Here is a 21,753-nt window from a genome sequence, read left to right on the forward strand (position 1 = left end):
GTATCAAGTTCATAATGAAATAGTGTCCACTTAGACTTAGATACCCTCCTCACCTACTTCCTATTACAGTTCTCTCACAAATAATAATAATAAAAAAAAACCTGCTTGGTACTGGAACATGAATAGACACACTGACCAGTGGAATAGAATTGAGAGCCCAGAAGTAAGCCCCCACACCTATGGACATCTAATGTTTGACAAAGGTGCCCAGACTATTAAATGGGAAAAGCAGAGTCTCTTCAACAAATGGTGTTGGAAAAAATGGGTTGGAACATGCGAAGAATGAAACTGAACCACTATATTTCACCAAATACAAAAGTAAATTCCAAGTAGATCAATGACTTCAGTGTTAGACCTGAAACTATCAGATACTTAGAGGAAAACATTGGCAGAACTTTTTTCTGCATAAATTTTAAAGACATCTTCAGTGAAACGAATCCAATTACAAAGAAGACTAAGGCAAGCATAAACCTATGGGACTACATTAAATTAAAAAGCTTCTGCACAGCAAAAGAAACCACTACCCAAACCAAGAGACCCCTCACAGAGTGGGAGAAGATCTTTACATGCCATACATTAGACCAGAGTTTAATAACCAAAATATATAAAGAGCTTGCCAAACTCAACAAGAAAACAAATAACCCTATCCAAAAATTGAGGGAGGACATGAAGAGAATATTCACCACAGAAGAGATCCAAAAGGCCGAGAAACACATGAAAAAAGACTCCCAAGTCTCTGATTGTCAGAAAAAATGCAAATAAAGTCAACAGTGAGATACCACTTCACTCCTGTGAGAATGTCATACATCTGAAAAGGTAACAGTAGCAAATGCTGGTGAGGTTGTGGGGTAGAAGGAACCCTCCTGCACTGCTGGTTTACCAATGTAAATTGGTTCAACCTCTGTGGAGAGCAGTCTGGAGAACTCTCAGAAGGGTAGAAATAAACCTACCCTATGATCCTGCAATTCCTCTCCTGGGGATATATCCTAAGGAACTTAACACACCCATCCAAAAAGATCTGTGTACACATATGTTCTTAGCAGCACAATTTGTAATAGCCAAAACCTGTAATCAACCCAGGTGTCCAACAACAGATGAGTGGCTGAGCAAGCTGTGGTATATCTACACAATGGAATACTACTACTCAGCTATAAAAAATGGTGACTTCACTGTTTTCAGCCGATCTTGGATGGACCTTGAAAAATTCATGTTAAGTGAAATAAGTCAGAAATAGAAGGATGAATATGGGATGATCTCATTCTCAGGCAGAAGTTGAAAAACAAGATCAGAAGAGAAAACACAAGCAGAACCTGAACTGGAATTGACGTACTGCACCAAAGTAAAAGACTCTGGGGTGGGGGTGGCGGGGCATAGAATACAGATCCAAGGAGGATGACAGAGGACGTAGAGGGGGTTGTACTGTTATATGGAAAACTGGGAAATGTTATGCATGTACAAACTATTGTATTTACTGTGGAATATAAAACATTAATTAACCAATATTGAAATAAAAAATAAACAAATGAAAAGGAAAAGCAGGAGGAGCTTGAAAAGGTGTTGGGAGCACAGTGCACTGAGGTAGAGGAAGCTGTCGTTGGTGGTAAGTTGTATGCAAACATCTGTCACAAAGAGTTAAGAAGCTGTAGAGCCCTAAAGAAATAAATAAATAAGGGAAGGTCCATGGTCACTTACTTTTACTTAGAGTTGCTTTCTTAACTGTAGTTTAGGGAGGGGGCCTCAAAGCACTGCTCTTACAGAACAGATGTCAGACCTGGGGAAGCAGAGCAGGTGGATCTTGAGAGAATTACATAGGGGAAAAGATGTTTATAAGAGACCCACTTGAGATTTGGTGAAATTCCTAGTGTTCTCTCTCTCTCTTTCTCTCAATCTCTCTCTCTCTCTCTCTCTCACTGTAGTGACTCTACAAAATTTATCCAAGAGAGCAGAGGTAAATAGCATAATAGTTATGCAAAGAGATTCTCATGCCTGAGGCTCCAAGGTCCCAGGTTTAATTCCCCGCACCACCATAAGCCAGAGATGATCAGTGCTCAGGAAAAAAAAATTAATATAGTCATGGGTTCTTTGAAATATACCTAAAATAGGACTACTACCTATCTACAAAATGTAGACCCCCCACTCCCAACTCTTCATCTGAACTATTCCAGCCTTTAAGTTCATGATTAGTCAACAATTTGTCTGGTTCTATATGTTAACTCTTTTTTCAGCTACCAGGTCCCAGATGCTACCATGATGCCAATCGGACTTCCCGGGCAAACGACCACCCCACCAATGTGTCCTGGAGCCCCACTTCCCCAGAACCCTGCCCCACTAGGGAAAGAGAGAGACAGGCTGGGAGTATGGATTGACCTGTCAATGCCCATGTTCAGTGGGGAATCCATTACAGAAGCCAGACCTTCCACCTTCTACACACACCATAATGACTGTGGGTCTATACTCCCAGAGGGATGAAGAATAGGAAAGCTATAAAGGAAGGGGATGGGATACAGAGTTCTGGTGGTGGGAATTGTGTGGAGTTGTACCCCTCTTATGCTATGGTTTTTGTCAGTGTTTCCTTTTAATAGATAATAATAAAAAAAATAGGGAGTCAGATGGTAGCGCAGCGGGTTAAGCGCAGGTGGTGCAAAGCGCAAGGACCGGCATAAGGATCCCAGTTCGAACCCCGGCTCCCCACCTGCAGGGGAGTCGCTTCACAGGCGTTGAAGCAAGTCTGCAGTGTCTATCTTTCTCTCCCCCTCTGTGTTCCCCTCCTCTCTCCATTTCTCTCTGTCCTATTCGACAACGAAGACAACAATAATAACTACAACAATAAAACAACAAGGGTAACAAAAATGGAGTAAATAAATATAAAAAAATAAAAATAATCAAAGAACTAATACCACGTACTTCCTGTACTTCTTACAAGGCTAAAAGAAGTTTTAATTTCAACAGTCCAGATCAAAGAAAACTATTGAAAACGTGAGACATCTGACAGAACTGCCAGAAAAATCATGTCTCAGAAATAGGACTAATGCAGATCTGGAAGAAAATGCCAATAGGCCCACCCTAATAAGAAGCCTACATAAGAGAGCCTAGAACAATTAATAAGTCAGTTTACCGATAGTGGAATAAAATAACGGTTTGGTTGAGAGTGAAATGTACTGACACCACATCAGTCTTGGGGAAATGTGGAAACGTTTCCCTGTGACAACAAACATCCTATAAGACAACATTTCCTCAGTAAAGTGATATTAGAATTAAAAAATAACTCAGTTGGGAGTTGGGCGGTACCGCCGCGGGTTAAGCGCATATAGCTCAGCGCAAGGACTGGCGTAAGGATCTCAGTTCCAGCCCCGGCTCTCCACCTGCTGGGGAGTCACTTCACAGGCGGTGAAGCAGGTCTGCAGGTATCTATCTTTCTCTCCTCCTCTCTGTCTTCCCCTCCTCTCTCCATTTTTCTCTGTCCTATCCAACAACAAAACAAGGGTAACAAAAGGAATAAATACATAAATAAGTATTAAAAAAAACTCAGTTTAGCAAGATTGAAAGACATAAGATTAATATGTGAAAAATGAACCCCATTCTATATATACTAGTAATGAACTATCAGGTGTTGAAAATTTTAAATGTGATTTATAAATAGCATCAAACATATGAAGAATTTAGAGATTTCAAATATATAAAATAAGTGAAATTTTAAAGAGTCAAGAGATTGATTATTCAGGGGTAAAGTGCATGTTTTACCATGCACTAGGCAGTGTGTGTGTGTGTGTGTGTGTGTGTGTGTGTGTGTGTGTGTGTGTGTAGAAAATAGATCAGTGCACTAGAGACCAGCATTTGCATGTGTGAGGGCCCATGTTCAACCCCCAAGCTGCCATATTTTAGAGCTGGGCCCTTCTCTGGTCTTTCATCACTTTCTTTCTTTTTTATTTGTTATATTTATTTATGTTGTTAAAAATTCGGAGGCTCTTGCCGGCTGGGCTAGCTTCACGGGCGGGTAACAGAGACGACCAGAGACATACGGCTGGGCAGGGAAGCTGTATTTCTTTATTCAGGAACAATGATTCATAAACTAAGACAAACTAATCACCAAACAGAACTCTGCTGTCTCTCTGCGGCGGCGCAAGCACTCCCTCTTACTCTGGAACTCAGGAACCCTCCAACTCTGGCGGGGTTCCTAGGGGCGGGGCCGGCCCGCGAAACCAACTGGATTGATCCAATTTTCTTGGCGGGGGAGAACTAGAACCCAATGTAAAGCATACAACATATTTATTTATTTATTTTCCACCAGTTATTGTTAGGGTTCAGTGCTGGCTCTATGAATCTATTGCTCCTGGAGCCCCCCCCCCCCATCTTATTTGTTAGGACAGAGAGAAATTGAGAGAGAGAAAGAATGTGAGACATCTGCTGATCTGTTTCATTACTCATGAAGCATCAACCCTGAAGGTGGGGAGTAGGGGCTTGAACCCAGGTCCTTGCATTTGGTACTGTGTGTGCTCAACCAGGTGTTATCACCACTTGGCCTCCATCTCTTTCTTTCTCACAAAAATAAATTAAGGACTGATGAAACAGTTCAGTTGGACAGTGTGCTGCTTCGCCCCGCGAGCAACGCAGGCTCAAGCCTGATGTCTACTGCACTGAAGGAAGCTTCAGTCCTGTGGTATTCTCCACTTTCTTCCTGCCTCTCTGTCTCTATTAACTCTATTAACTTATTAACCAATAAGTCTGAAAATGTGGAGGAACTGGAGACATTTCTCAGTGAAAAAGTGATCTAAAAGGACAGAATAATTTAAAAACATCAAGGTCAATGGCTAGCAAAGAAATCAATTCCATGACTAGAAATTTTCTTGTGCGGGAGGTCAGACAAAAGTGCACCTGGTAGGGCAAACACCTTATAATGTATGAAGCCCAGGGTTTGAAATCTAGTAGCACAGGGGAGTCTCCACGAATGGAGTGGTGATGTTGGGTTTTGTCTGTCTGTCTGTCTACCTACCTACCTACCTATCTCTCAATTTCTATCTCTATCTTAAATGAAAAGAATGGAGTTGGGGGCAAGCTTGGCCCAGAAGTGCTGGAACCGAGCATGTACAGGCCCTCAAGCATATGTGACATTACCATTCTGGGGCTGACTTTATTATTATTATTATTCAGATAGGAGAAAGACTGAGACAGAGAGAGGAAGAGGCACCACAGCACTGAGCTTTCCCCTGCTCTGCGGCTCTCAAGTGGTGACAGTGCTCAAGCCTGAGCTGAATTTAGCAGGACACAGGCTCTCCCAGTTAGCAATCTCTCCATGCTTCTCCAACTTATATCATGAGTTTAACATAATCTTGCTATCAGGACTAGTGAAAGACTTTCAACAAAGGAAACAACAAAACAAATAAACAAAAAACAGGGTGCTCTTACAAACAAAGATGCAAAAATCCTAAACTAAATTAGCAAACTAAATGCAACAATTATATCAATTGATTACACATGGTGATTAAATTGGTCTTATTCTAGAAATGTAACATGAGTTTCTATCTGAACAAAAAGAAAGTACTATATATAAAGGAAAATGGTGTTTTTTTCAATAAGATTCCATGGCAGTTCATAATTGAAAAACAGCAAATCAGGACTAGAAGACATCTTTCTTCGGTTAGAAAAATACATAAGAAATAAGGTATGAATTAAGATAGTTTATTATTAGCACAAGTAGCAATGACTTGCTAATTGACCAGCAATTAAGATAGTCTGGCATTAGCATAAGGTCAACCAGATCAATGTAACAAAACAGACTTCAAACAGCCCTATGTCTCCATGGTGCCTGATGTGTGCCAAGTCAATGTTGGGTCAACAGCTGGGCCATGTGGAAACAAAATGCTGTCGCTGGAAGGGGAGCGAATCTGGAAAACACCAGAGGAAGCCAGGCACTGTTTCTCTTATCTGAGAGAGAAGAGGGAAAAATGATGAGCACACGGAAGTAGTAATAGTGTAGGTGTCACTTACAAAGGAAGTGAAGCCAGGACTGTAGCAAAACATGGGTAAGAAAGATACAGACCAAAAGCGATAGCTAGATAGTGATAGGCATAATAGTCAACCTATCTCTGTGACTTTGGGAGAACCACCGCAGTTTCCAGTGGAGGGAATGGGGACACAGAACTCTGGTGGTAGGAATAGTGTGGAAATATAACCAGTATCTTATAATTTTATAAATCAATGTTAAATCATTAATAAAATTTAAAAAATAAAATAAAGAAGATGGTGTGTTGCAGATGTAATATGAAAGACAAAACAAGAAAGCGTCCAGAAATAAAATATTTTCACGGTTTTAGGGGGAGGAGAGTTTTCTTAAATAGGACACCAAAGATTTTACAACTTGAGATAAATCAAAACCAAACTCAACTAAGAACTGCTGTTTCTCAAAGGGCACTAGTAAGACAGGTAAAAGACCAAGCAAAGTTAAGAAAAAAAAACCCCAACTATTTGCAGGGCTGAAGAGACAGCATAATGGTTATGCAAAAAGACATTAATGCCCGAGACATCAAAGGTCCTAGGTTCAATCCCTAGCACTGCCTAAACCAGAGTTGAGCAATGCTCTGGTCCCTCTGGCTCTGAGTAACTCACTCATTAGAAAAACGAATAAATTACTGTCGTTAATGTTCGGGGCTCCAGCAGGCCGGGCTAGCTTTGCGGCGGTAAACAGAGACTTGAGGACACACGGCTGGGCCAGGAAGCTGTATTTCTTTATTCACGAACAACGATTCATAAACTAACCCAAACTAATGACCACACAGATCTGTCCTGCATCCTTCTCCTCCAGCGGCCACGCCAAGAACTCAGAACTACCTAGCATGGGGGGGGGGGGGGGCGGGGAGAAAGAGAGGCGCGAAACTAGCAAGGGCCAAACCAATTCTCCTGGCGGGGGGGGGGGGGGGGGAAAGCGAGACCAAACCAATGTGAAGCATACAACAAATTACATTTATCGATTTATTTATTTATTTATTTATTTATTTATTTATTTATTTATTTATTTATTTTGCTTCCAGGGTTACTACTGGGGCTTGGTGCCTGAACTGCAAATCTACTGCTCCAGGTGACCATCCTCCCCCCGCGTCCCATTGTTGTTGTTGTTGATTTCATAGTTGTTGCTGGATAGGACAGAGAAAAATTGAGAGGGGAGGAGAAGGTGGGGGGGGGGGGGAGAAAGACACCTGTTGACCTGCTTCATCGCTTGCTAAGTGACCCCCCTGCAAGTGGGGAGCCGGGGCTCAAGCTTTGCACTATGTGCACTTAATCCAGTACACTACCGCCTGGCCCCCAATAAAAAATATTTTTAAGAAATACCTGCAACACATATAACCAAAGGAAGTGCATGAATTCAAAGAAAATAAGGAATTCAAACAAGGCATTTAAACAAGATTCATATCTTTATATATTATATATGGGAGAGAATTTCACATGAGGAGGAGAGAAGGGGAGGAAGGGAGGGAGAGAAAGAGTACTTCTCCAGGACATGTGGTGTCCGAGATGGAACCAGGAATATCAGGCATGAAATCCGGATGCTTTTATCCAGTTGAGCCCTTTTCTTAGCTGCCAAACAAATCCATTTTTTAAAAAAGAACTAAATGGGGGGAGAAAGTGAAAAGGCAAGAGTCCTGGAGAATACACAAAAGAGGCAAGATGATGATAAAGTGCCGGATTTCATTTGTAATCAAAACCACACTAAAAAAAATACCACCACACACTTAGCCGCAATAGACAAAATCAGAAACACTGATACCTTCTGTCGCTAAGGATATGGAGCAAACGGAACTCTTAGAACTGCTGATGGAAACACAAAGCTAGACAACCACTTCGAAAACTGCTTGGCAATTTCCAGCACAGTAAAATATACACTTACCTCTACGACCTGGCAATTCTAGTTAGGAACAGAGTTAAGCAAAAACCAACAGATACAATATACTGATAAGCAGTATTCTGAATCTATATCGATCCAATATCCATCGAAAAACAGATTGCGTGTGTTTTGTGTGTGCATACATGTATATGAACACACATATGGTATAAATATGTACATACATAAGTATGCATAGTATCTAAATTAAACACACTAATATATATATTCATTAAACATAGTGTTGTAACTTTGGAAAAGAGAAGGGGAAGTGACTCAGGTGAAATATAAAGAGGGTTTCTAGGAATCTTCCACTTTTTAGAGTGGTAACTATAGAGATGTTCACTTTGTGATGAACCCATGAGCTATAAACGTTTTATTTACTTTTTGTTTGTGCAATGCTTAATACTAGAGAAGTTGAAGTATAAACAAAGCTACTATAAGATAACAAATATCCGTGGTCTGGGAGGTGGCACAGTGATAAAGCTTTGGACTCTCAAGTACGAGGTCCGAGTTCCATCCCTGGCAGCACATGTGCCAGAGTGATGTCTGGTACTCTCTCTCCTCCTATCTTTCTCATAAATAAATAAAATCTTAAAAAAAAAAAGATAAGAAATATCCAGCTATACACTAACCTAATTACAGAGTGTGTGCCCTATTTGTTTAAACTACAGAGTAGGGTCCAATTCACTTTTGGTTATTTTGTTTTATTTGTAGCTTCGGGCTTCAAATATGCAGGATTTTATTGCTCCAGGCTGCTTTTTTTCACTGACAGAGTCAGAGAAAGATGCAGCAAGAGTGGGGGGTGGGCAATAGAGCAGCGGGATAAGCGTACATGGCGCAAAGTGCAAGGACCAGCGTAAGGATCCGAGTTCGAGCCCCCAACTCCCCACCTGCAGGGGAGTCACTTCACCGGCAGTTCTTCTTCTTCTTCTTCAGGTCTACAGGTGTCTGTCTTTCTCTCCCCTTCTCTGTCTTCCCCTCCCCTCTCCATTTCTCTCTGTCCTATCCAACAACGACAACATCAATAACAACAATAATAATAACTACAACAATAAACAACAAGGGCAACAAAAGGGAATAAATAAGTATTTAAAAATAAATAAATAAGTAAATAAATAAATATTCCTATAGCAGATGGAACAGCAGGAGCAGTTAAGCCTTCCCAGAAGCTTGGCCCTCATCTAAGACATCTAACTAAGCTAATGACCTCAGGTCCTGAGCTCAGTGACGAAGAGATGAGCACAATAATGTCAAGTGTCTTCAAAGACAACCACTACAGTCCCTGAGAGGGCAGGAGAGTAGTTAGCCTGTGCATCAGAGAATCACAGAAGCCAGACCTCCCACCTTCTGCACCCCATAACGACCCTAAGTTCATGCTCCCAGAGGGACAGAGAATAGGAAAGCTACTGGGGAGGGGATGGGATATGTGTGGAATTTCACCCCTCTTATTCTATGGTTTTGTCGATATTTTCTATTTTATAAGTAAATTAAGAAAAGGAAGAGAGGCAGGACCATAGAAAAAATTGCCAAATATAGATAACCAGAGACAGATAGCTATAGAAGTAACAGTCAACCCATATCTATACCCTTGGGAGAACTGCTGTAGTTTCCAGTGGAGGGAATGGTGACACCAAATTTTGGTGGTGGAAATGGTGTGGAATTATACCCATGTTAACTCATAATTTTCTAAATCAATAACAAATCACTAGTAATTACTAATAAAATTAAAAAAATAAAGAACAAAGTATTGGGGGTTTAATGGTTTTACACTAGATAAGAGTTATTGATACATGTGTAAAATTTCTACGAAACACTCTCACCCCCAGCCTAGGTCCTCTTCCACCACCGTACACCAGGGCCGGAAGGATTCCCTCGCTCCCAGAGTCTTTTACTTTGGTGCTATACACCAAGCCTGGTCCAAGTTCTACTTTGTGTTTCTCCTCTCTTGTTCTTATTTCTCAACTTCTGTCCTTCCATGAGTGAGACTTCTTTAGATAGAGAAGAAAAGATATCATAACACTGAAAGGGTGTGGTGGGGACTGGTTTGAACTTTGATTATGGACTAAAAAAAAAAATTTCCTGGGGGTCGGGCAGTGTTACATTGGGTTAACCACACGCAGTATGAAGCGCAAGGACCCGGATGAGGATCCTGATTCAACCTGCAGAGGGGTCGCTTCACAAGTGGTGAAGCAGGTCTATGGGTATTTCTCTGTCTCTCTCCTTCTTTACCTCCCCACTCCCCTGTCAATGTTTCTTTGTTCTATCCAATAAAAATGAAAAATGGCCTCCAGGAGCAGTGGATTTGTAGTACAGGCACTGAGCCCCAGTGATAACCCTGGAGGTAAAAAAAAAAAAAAAAAATTTTTTTCTTATTCCCAAGTTAAGGGTCAGCTATTTGAAGCAATGGATAAAAATGGTATTTGTCTTTAGAAAGGACAAAATGACTTCAGAGCACTCAGTCGCCATTGACTGTGTACCGCCTTAGTCACTTCATCTAAATGCTCATTGCTTTAAGGACCATTCAACATTTACTTTTAAGTTATTTGAGATATTTAAGTTATTTATTTATTTTTATGAGATGGTTTGACCAGAGCAACACTCCAGTGGATGTAGTGCTGGGGAGCAAAGGCAAGGCATCAAATATGCAAGGCCTGTACTCTACCAGCTGAGCCTGGATATCTTTTTTTTTTCAAGGGGCTCAAGATAAATCAGTGATCTTTCTTTTCATTGTGTTGTCTGATTGGTCAAGCAAGATAGCTATGTATAGGTGTGAACTGAATCAAGTGAAGCTATTATGTACAGGAAACGGTGGGTCTCACCACTAGAGCAATATGGAATACATAATAAGGTCACCTATACAAAATAACAAGTCAGACTGGACTGCCCATGGTAAATTAGGAAATGATGACATTAAACATAGCACACACGCACACACACACACACACTAGAAACTACAAATAATTCACAGCCAATGACATAATAATATAGATGAACTGACTATACCACACTGCATCTGCTGAATTATAAATAGCATGAGCAATGAGAGAGTTGCTAGGAGACCATTTCATTTATCTTTCCTTTCTTAAAGTAGTGAAAGAAGAGTGGTAGAAAGATTAAGGTGGGCCCTTCTGAGTTGTGCTTTACTTCCAGAGGAATGGCTTTTTTCCTTGTCAAATCCTTTTATATAGTCCAAAAGCACAGGTTCATGATTAGTTTTAAAGGACCAAACCTGGTGCATTTATTTCAACACCTAGGAAGTGAAAAATAAATAAATAAATAAATAAATAAATAAATAAATAAATAAATAAGCAATGGCAAGACAGGTGAAATCTAATGAGAGTTGTTCTACTTTGTGATTTCCTGGAAAATAGACCTCAATCCTAGCGGTATGTATATTTTTTTCCCCAACAGTTATTTGAAGAATACTGAACATCTGAAATATTGACTTGCAAGCTTGAGGCTCCAGGTTTTATTCCTGACACTGCAGATAGTCAATGCAGTTTACTGGCCTCTCCCTCTTTCTCATAAAATAAACAAATATTAAAAAAGAAAGAAAGAACAGAAAGGGAAACTCAAAGCAGAATTTCACTGAATTTGGAGTAGGCAGCAAAGTAAAAACCCTGGGTTAAGGGTGAGGGTGGGTGTTTGGCTTCAGAGGGCAGGGGTGGGAAAGGGGAGGATGGGATGGGACATAGCGTTTTGGTGGTGGGAATGGTGTTTATGTACACGCCTATTAATTTGTAGTCATATAAATCACTATTTAACTAATATGAGAGGGGAAAAATTGACTGAATGTCTCAAACTTTTTGATGCACAGACCATAGGCTAAGTCTTCAATATGTTGACTCTCTTAAAAGCTTAGACCAAGGAGAACAGAAGCAACCAGTGGCATTACTCTATAAGACACAGCTATATACAAATAATGTCAAAGGACATAAATTATGGTGATGTTGTGTATGATACAGCAAATCCTAACAAAGGGATATTTCAAAGTTAACCCAACTGCCAAATAATGTGATTATAGCAATAACTATCTATTGCCAAAATAAATAAATATTTAAAAAATAAAATAATGGTAAAGTGGCAAGGCCAGTTTTTTTTTTTTAAAATGATTCTAGGAGAACAGACAATTACAATCCTTCATTAACAAACTCCTGCCCAACAAGGGACAAGTTCCACTCTTTTTAACCTAAGGTCATGTGCTGAAAACTATAGTCACTGCTAATATCAGGTTAAAGATGTATTTTAAAATTCTCGATTCACAGAAACGTTGTGTAAATGTTAAATAGAATACGATGTGGGGTGAACTTCTTACCATAAGGTTTTTCTTCTGTCACTTTCCCGGTAGAATCTAAAGTATCAGTAGCCTTCCCCAGTTCTCCAGTGGCTATGTACCTCTAGAAGAGAAACAAAGGAAAGTAGATCATAAAGCCTGCTGCGCACGTCTTGAAGTTCTGACAGAATTTCACTAATACCGCACACACACACACACAACAATAATAACAGACTGAAGTTATTTTAAGTTTAGCTATGTGGGATGCACAGCTGCTTAAAGTGAGGAGCAATCACAAAATTCTCCTATCAGACAAGATAATAAAGAGTCAGATTTCATTGACAAGAAGGGCTCATGAACATGCTGTTATTGTGAACACATTTCTAGAGACAGTGTTGCTTTTGTAGAAAAACTGCCAAGTATACCTACGCATAAATAGTGTATGAAATCTCTATGTGGCTGTCCCAGGAATCAACAATTATACCATACATATAATTAAAATTAATTTTAAAATGAATGAGCTTGCTTTTAATATGTAATCTGAGACTTGTCTTTTTAAGTCTAAACAGAAGCTAACTATGGATAAAGTGAGTAGAGCTGGTATAGCTGAGGTAGTATGAGTTTGTTAGTTTTTTTTTTTTTTGCCTCCAGGGTTATCACTGGGCCTCAGTTGCAGGCACTACGAATCCACTGCTCCTGGAGGCTTCTTTTTTCTTTTTTATTTAATTTTTTATTACTTATTTTCCCTTTTGTTGCCCTTGTTGTTTTTATTATTGTTGTAGTTATTATTGTTGTTGTTGACGTCATCATTGTTGGATAGGACAGAGAGAAATGGAGAGAGGAGGGGATGAAAGAGAGGGGGAGAGAAAGAGAGACACCTGCAGATCTGCTTCACCGCTTGTGAAGTGACTCCCCTGCAGGTGGGGAGCCGGGGGCTCAAACCGGGATCCTTATGCCGGTCCTTGAGCTTCGCGCCACGTGCGCTTAACCCGCTGCTCTACAGCCCGACCCCCGGTTTTTTTTTTTTTTTTTCATTTTTATTGGATAGGACAGAGAGAAAGTGACAATGGGACGGGAGATAGAGAGGGAGAGAGACACAGAGACACCTGCAGACCTGCCCCACCACTTGTGAAGTGACCCCCCCCACCCCAAGGTGGGGAGCCTGCCTGAATGGGGCACTCGCGCCTGGCCTTGTGCTTCGTTCTCCGTGCTCTTAACCCAGTGCGCCACCCCCAGACCTTCACTTTTTTTTTCTTCTTTCTTTCTGGTGCTCATGCACGTGTGATTCCATTGCTCTCTGGTTGAATTTTTCATTCTTTTATTTCCAATATAAGAACACAGTGATACCACAGCACCAAATCACCATCCAAAGAGCTTCTCCCAGCGCCGTCTGTGCTGCACCCTCCGTGATGCCAGAGCCAGCACCTGCTTTGACGCCAAGCCTAGTCAAAGCCAGACACTGCTAAGGGGGCTCCATCTCCTGACTCTGAGTTTGCATTTGTTTGTTTGTTTTGTTTACCATCACGCTTCTCAGCTCTGGCTTATGGGAACTGGACCTGGGATTGTGGAGCCTTCCTCAGGCATGACAGTCTCTTGGCATCACCATCACGCTAACTCTCCCCCATCCTGAGTCTGCTTCTACTTAAACTCTCTGAATGGGGAAAAATAATGTCATTTCTCTAAGCCGGTCATTATTCAAATATAAGAATTAGATCATTCATGGTCCAGGCGGTGGCACAGTGTCTAAGGCATTAGACTCTCCAGCATGAGGTCCTGAGTTCAAACCCCAGCAGCACATGTACCAGAGTGATGTCTGGCTCTTTCTCTCTCTCCTCCTATCTTTCTCATTAATAAAATCTCCAAAATAAATAAATACATACATAAAGAAAAAGAATTAGATCATTTGTATCTGACTAAGACTTGGTTCACTTCTAATCTCAAACACACTTGTACTTTATCTTCTATAGCCTCCTCTTTTGGTCAAACTCAAATTTTATTGGAGAAAAAGACAAAGACAAGTCCCACTGAAAATAATTTGTAGCTGTATAAGGAAAATGTGTGCAAAATGCTTCATAGAGATGTTTAGTATGCTAGTGATGGATCCAAAGACAAAAATGAGAATATTAAAAATTCACATCACCACAAATAAGCAGGTATATCTACACATTGTCATTACCAGGGATCCACTGTTCCTGACACATTTTTCCAGACAGGGAGAGACAGAGGGAGAGAGGGATAAAGACTATAGCACTGAAGCTTTCCCTTGTGTGACAGCGGCTGAGCTTGAACTTGAATAGTCTGCATGGCAAAGCACATACCCTCCACCGTCAGCGATCGTCCCAGTCCACAGAGATATTTTATATTTGCTGAAATCAACCCGCTATTGGATGTAGCTCAGGACATATTATTTTAAAAATATAGTACAAAAGGGAATGCATTTGAATTCATTTTTTATTTCATTAGAATGGGTAAAAATGTCAAAGGGTCAGCATTATTGCTGCCCCTTAATAAACGTCAGAAGAAAAAGTATACAACTGGCCATGAGTTATCCTGGAAAAAACTGTATGTCTATCCGAGATCAGATGAGATAGGGTGTGTTCAGGGTGGTAAGGCCATAGACTAAAAAATATATCTCAAGTAAAGGACAATTACTGTTCCCATGACAACCTCTGTTAGAATCACCAAACAAGTAAATGCAGAAAAACTTGAAGCTAACTAAGAACCCACTAAAATGCTAGGTCTATTTCATCCCTAACTTGAGGCCAGATCCATAAACTTAATGCCAGTTTGGCTACAATAAATGCACTCAATGCTTTATTAACTGAAAGTCTATGCTCACCAGATAAAGAAGTGACTATAAAAGCCGGATAAGAGCAAGAGACTGGCTCATTTAATGATGGCCTTTTTGGCTACTATCAGGCCACCCTACCACCTGGAGTACTGGACAGAAAATCCTCGCATTCCCCCCTAGATAATATGGGCCTAGACCTTTGATAGATCCCTTTCTCTGTCATCACTGGTCACACCCACTGAAAATGGCATTATAAGCCCTTTTATAGGCTTCTTCAGGACTATACCCTCACTATGAAATAGCAATGGTAGGGACTGCCCACTCTCTGAAGTGAGTCTGAGTCAGCTTACTCTGCCATTTAAGAAAGACTAGCTTTAAAATGAGTGCAACCTAGAATGTCCCCAGCTGTGACTATGGACTGTGAGCTCAGGCTGACAGGGACTCAGAAGTTGTACAACTTTTTATTTATTTATTTATTTATTTATTTATTTATTTACGTATTTATTTATTCCCTTTCTGTTGCCCTTGTTGTTTTATGGTTGTAGTTATTATTGTTGTCTGTCTTCATTGTTGGATAGGACAGAGAGAAATGGAGAGAGGAGGGGAAGACAGAGGGGGGGAGAGAAAGACACCTGCTTCACCGCTTGTGAAGTGACTCCCCTGCAGGTGGGGAGCCAGGGGCTCCCTCGAACCAGGATCCTTATACCAGTCCTTGTGCTTCGTGCCACGTGCACTTAACCCACTGCACTACCGCCCAGAAGTTGTACAACTTCTGTGCTATGAATAGATATAGGCCCCAGATTAGCTCATTGTGGTAAACAGCTAATTGTATTTACATATCTGATTCTACCACATGTTGTTTCAATATGTAACAAATGTGAACTGGAAACTTTAACATGCTTTCCAAGTCTGCAATTTTCATACCAGTCTTTGGATTCTAGGGTTCTGTGCCTTGACACATGCTAGCTACTTCTTTACTAGCCACTAGAGTTCCCTTTCCTCTGAGGATCAAAATTTTTTTTTTTTTTAACGTCCAGGGTTATCGCTGAGACTCAGTGCTAGCACTACAAATCCACTGCTCCTGTGGCCATTTTTATGATTATGATTATTATTATTTTTTGGTATGACAGAGATAAATTGAGAAGGGAGAGGGAAGATAGGGAGAAAGATAACTCCAGACCTGCTTCACTACTTGTGAGGCAGGTGGGGAGCCCCCTACCCCCGCCCAGGTGGGGAACCGGGGCCTTAAACCCAGATCCTTGCTCAGATCCATTTGCTTAGTACTATGTGCGCTTAACTCGTTGTGCTACCACCTGGCCCCCTCAATTTCACTTTTGAAAGCTGTAATTAATCTGCCCCATATGCCAGTCACCAACACCCCCCCCCCATTATGGAACAGAGCAGGTGTTCAATTTAAGTTTTTTTGATAAAAAGAATGAAGGCCGATGTCAAACCCACAATCACTCTTTCAGTATGTTAATTCTCAAGGACTGTGGACGTACAAAGTATTCTAGGTGCAAGGAGAAATACAAAGACATAAGCTATGATCCCCTACTTCTACAAAGTTACAGGATTGAACAAGGAAGATACAATAATACAGTCTGAGGGGGGATGAGTTGAGGGTGATAACAGGCAATAATAATAATAATAATAATAATAATAATACCTTTCACCAGGTATTTATTTTACTGAGGTTTCAGGCCACACTGATTGGCACAGGATGACCACAGATAGACAGCCAGTATTTTCCAAGTACATGTTGTATATTGAGCCGTATCCTTCCAATTTAAACGTCTATTACTTGAATTGTGCACTGTTGTCCCACTGTTTCTCACCAGATGGAAACACAGTAGCAGCCTGATAAAAGGTGCTGACAGTAGCTGTGTGGATATGGAGGCTGGAGAGTTAGCTCTATGTATGTGCCCCTCTCCACACTTCACCAGTTTCAAATATCCAGAGTGCATATGTTTCAAATCATCCCAGGTTCTATGGTTATCCAACATCTGACTACATGTTGGATTCATTTTGAGGGAAAGCATCCCCCAAACCAGCAGTCCACAAACACTGTGGTTTCAGAACCCCTATATACATTTGAAAGTTGCCGGGGAAGCCCTGGCAAAATGTTCCTTTCTATGTCTTCTATCTGTAGATAATTATTATATTAGAAATGAAAACTGAGACTTGTTCAAACACTAGTGAATGTACACTCATTCCATTAGCCACCAGAGCCATGAGGTAACCTCTGAAAAAGACCCCAATGTATGTGTGAGATTGTGTATCATAAAAAGGGGTGAGGGAGACATATAAAAGTCTGGAGGGGGGGGCAGGTGGTAGCACAGCAGGTTAAGCACACATGGCGCCAAGCACAAGGACTGGCTCCCCACCTGCAGAGGGGTCGCTTCACAAGCGGTGAAGCAGGTCTGCAGGTGTCTCCCCCACCACCATCTTCCCCTCCTCTCTCCATTTCTCTCTGTCCTATCCAACAACAATGATAAACAACAAGGGCAACAAAAGGGGCAAAATGGCCTCCAGGCACCAAGCCCCAGCAATAACCCTGGAGGCAAAAAAAAAAAAAAAAAGTCTGAAGAATCCCTGGGACATATTTTGTAAACTGCTGATCTAAATCACAGTTTTTTTATTTCTAGCTTTCCCTTGTCCTAGCATCTAGTAATAATTATCATTCAATTCTATTCCATTATCCACAAACTCCTTGGAAAAATCCATCTGGATAGCTAAATACTCAGCCAAAACAAAGCCTCGCAAACAGGAAGATGGGATTGAAGAAAAAAAAGATATGGGGATATAATCATGCAATTTTATCTTAAGGAGTCTAAAGTAATTCTGCAATTTAACACTCTCCCAACTAAGCTATTTTGGCTTTAAAGTAAATTCTTTTCATTGGTCTAAGTTCTACATATAGATGAGGATTAGAGTTGTTTATCCTCCTGCATTTATGAGAACTGTGAATTCTATTTATGTATTTACTGCAACATAATTCCACAACAAAGAAACAAAGTCCTGTAGAAGCCTAAGAGAAGCTTCCACTGAACTGTGTGCTTGTTGGAAGTCAGTTGCTCACTGATATATTCTATACTTCACTCATTTTCAAGTTCCTTAAACCCCACAACAGGCATTAACTAGATGGTTTTTAAAAGAACATCGATGGGGTTTACAGTCAACAATATTTATACACCTTTCCCATATTTAGGAGCTACTCTCTTTCCAGATCTAGCTTTCTGGTCCTTTTTCCAGCCATAGTATCATCTCCCCAGACAATAACTAGGATCCATCTGCATATCAGATTTCAGGCTCAGGGAAAAAAAAAAAAAAAAAACTAGTATAGCCACAGCCCTTGGGAATATAACTAAAATATGCCTACTAGTTATCTACAGAAAGGAGGACCCCCCCCCCCCAACTCTTCATCTGCACTATCCCAGCCTTTAGGTTCATAATTAGTCAACAACTTTGTTTGGCTTTATATGTGAACTCTCTTTTCAGCCACCAGGTTCCAGATGCTACCATGATGCCAACCATACTTCCCTGGACAGACAACCCCACCATTGTGTCCTGGAGCTCAGAATCCCCAGAACCCCACGCCACTAGGGAGAGAGAGGCAGGCTGGGAGTATGGATAGACCTGTCAACACCCATTTCCAGTGGGAAAGCAATTACAAAAGCCAGACCTTCCACCTTCTACATCCCACAATGACCGTGGGTCCATACTCCCAGAGGATTAAAGAATAAGAAAGCTATCAGGGGAGGGGATGGGATTCGGAGTTCTGGTGGTGGGAATTGTGTGGAATGGTATCCCTCTTACGCTATGGTTTTGTCAATGTTTCCTTTTTATAAAATAATAATAATAATGAATAAGTAAATAAAAAAAGAATAGGAAAGCTATCAAGGGGGATACAGAGTTATAGTGGTGGGAATTTGGTGGAGCTGTGCCCCTCTTATCCTATGGTTTTGTCAGTGTTTGCTTTTTATAAATAAAGAATAAAAAAAACTTAAAAAAAGAACATTGGTATCGTGGTCCGGAAGGTGGTACAGTGGATAAAGCATCGGACTCTCAAGCATGAGGTCCTGAGTTCAATACCTGGCAGCACATGTACCACAGTGATGTCTGGCTCTTTCTTTTCCCTCCTATGTTTCTCATTAATAAATAAATAAAATCTTATATAAAAAAAGAACATTGTTATCTGGATTCCTTAGCAGAAAGAAAAATGGTTTTATCACAGAAAGTTTACATAATCATTTCCATCTCAAATGAGGCAACCTTTTTCTGAAGTGCAGTTTGAAAGCTTGTGATTTAGCTTCACAAAGGGATATTATTGTATTCAGAACGAAGAAAAAAAAAAAAAACCTAACAAACCCAAAACATGTGTCTTTGAATGTCTTCATTAGAAAGGTGCAGCTCTTTGCAGTTCACAAGTGTAAGTCTTTCAACATTTTCAACATTGTACTTACGAAAAGTATAAATATTAACAGAGTATGAAGAAAAGGTACCAACTGGACTAGCTTCTGGAGAGAATGGATTAGAAATGCTCAAATCTTACAGAACTGGCTAAGTTTCACAGGAGCATTATTCAAGTCACACTTCAGAGTTGATTGTGACTGGCTAACCTAAAAATACAACTATATATTTGAGGACAATTACGTCCCTTGAACATATTCAGGGTAGAAAAGTTATACCCCAGTGACAAAATATTTGTTCAACTGTTTGGGGGATACCGTAGTACTAAGGAAATGCTGGCTTTGCATGGGGGTACAACTATGTGATACTCTTCCACATATGTGGGGTAGGGGGAGCTCTGCCTCTGGAAAACATTAGTTTGTCTTTACAACAAACTTGGGATTTCATAATAGAACATCAGAACTTCCCTTCTACCTGCTCACTTGGTTTCTACAGCATGTAGGAGAAATTAACTTTAACTAGCAAGCTCGTAGAGAAAGTCAGTATTCCAACACCTCATCAAAGTTTGTTATTTCAAACTGTCCCACAGGAGACAAATGAACTAAAAACAAAGGGAGGGGTTCTCACATCTTACTCAGATCTGAAAGAGAAGGAATGGCAGGAAAGAGGTGGGTGGTTGAATAGTTTCTGGTTGTCACAAAATCAAAGCAAAATAATCTGAGGCTCAAAAGATTCTAATGAGGAAGCCGGGTGGCGGTACATATGGTTGAGTGAACATTTTAGCTTGCTCAAGGACCTGGGTTCGAGCCCTCACTCCCCACTTATAGGAGGGGAAGTTTCACAAGCAGTGAAGCAGATCTGCAGGTGTCTAATTTTCTTTATTTTGTTCTGTCTCTGTCTCTCTCATTCTCCCCTCTCAATTTCTCTCTGTTCTATCAAATAAGATAGAAAGAAGGAAAAATATGGCTGCCAGAAGTGGTGGATTCACAGTGCCGGTGCCAAGCCTCAATGATAACACTGAACACTGATGGCAATAAACTAAACTAAAATATCAAATCCTATTGAAAAGGTCAGCACTCCACTCATTCAAAATGGTTGTATGAATGGCATTATGTTGAAAAGGAATCCAAAAATGCCTCTTCTTTAGCGGGAGTTTAAGGGCACGCCCAATTACAATACAGCAATGTCTGTAATTAGCACTGGGTAGTGACAGAAGCATGTACTGTGATAGAAACATAACAGGAACACTGAGTGCCTTTTGAGAACTAAGTAGTTCTCCTTTTCAGGCAATGGCAACCTACATTACACACACTACAAGTTTAATTTTTCTAGTCTCACTGTGATAAAAATAAATCATTTAGAAGGAGAAGCAAGAATTACTGCATGGTCTCTTAGCTGGTACTTAAGACGCAAGGCAAGAAAAGAGAACATTTTAACACGTGAACTGGGAGAGTCCAAGTATTACAGCAACATTGTACTGCAGCAAAGCACAAGACTCTGGACTACGGAAGGGGGGGGTTCAGGGGAAGTGTTGAGCGCCCAGGATATGATGGTGAAGAGAGGCTTGGGTTGGAGGTAGATGGCATGTAGGCTTCCATCAAAGGGAGATAAGAAACTACTCATGTGTGATCAATTGTCCTGTAAACCATTATTTGCCCATGAAAAAATGGTTTTAAAAAGAAAGAATCTGTATAAGTTGGAAGCAGAGAAAGAACAAACATAGCTCAAATCTTAGGTCTACGTAGGCACTAATATTCTTTAATAAATAGAAGGAAAAATGACAAGAATACATTATATATAGGATTAATGTTATTTTATTAAATTTTGCAATATATACATAGATACACACTTGCATACACATGTAAAGTGAATTTCTTGTCATATGTTTATTGCAGCAAGCTCTATTTTAAGAACATGACTAATGGTTTTTAATTACCTTAGATAAAAACATAAATTTCAGCATATTTAAAGGTAAACTTGTAATTGTTTTAATTCTTTAATATGTCATCAAAATTAAAATGTAAGAAATATATATCTAATAAGATAATGATGTCTTTTTTTTCTATAATTATGTCTTGCTTACTTTTTTGAATAGAGAGACAATGAGAGGGAACAGAGAGATAGAAAGAAGCTTATGAAGTTTCTCCTTTGAAGATGTAGACCTGGGTCTTGAACCCAGGTCCTTGTACATGGTAATGTGTGTATCATACCAGATAAGCCATTGTCCAGCCCCCATTTATGTCTCTTTTTTGAAAAGTGAAACACCCAGAACTAGGGTTCTCTAATAAAATGCACCTGGGGTTTCTATTCAACTTACAATGATCTGCAGACAAGTGATAATATCATTGTACAACATTCAACCTTTCTACATGTTAAGTATCAAAATGACGTGGCATAGATAAA

General features: G+C 40.3%; 1 protein-coding gene across 2 annotated transcripts in view; it reads right to left on the reverse strand.

Moving 5' to 3' along the window:
- The window catches only part of TRUB1 (TruB pseudouridine synthase family member 1), a 52,407-nt gene that overhangs the window by 18,069 nt on the left and 12,585 nt on the right, over window positions 1–21,753 (reverse strand). For both annotated transcript variants that reach the window (XM_060171223.1, XM_007519969.3), the window contains exon 4: window positions 12,192–12,273. In XM_060171223.1, the coding sequence (XP_060027206.1) occupies window positions 12,192–12,273 (82 nt within the window). The remainder of the gene's footprint in view (window positions 1–12,191; window positions 12,274–21,753) is intronic.

The sequence above is a fragment of the Erinaceus europaeus genome, chromosome 14 (assembly GCF_950295315.1).
Source record: "Erinaceus europaeus chromosome 14, mEriEur2.1, whole genome shotgun sequence".
Taxonomy (NCBI): domain Eukaryota; kingdom Metazoa; phylum Chordata; class Mammalia; order Eulipotyphla; family Erinaceidae; genus Erinaceus; species Erinaceus europaeus.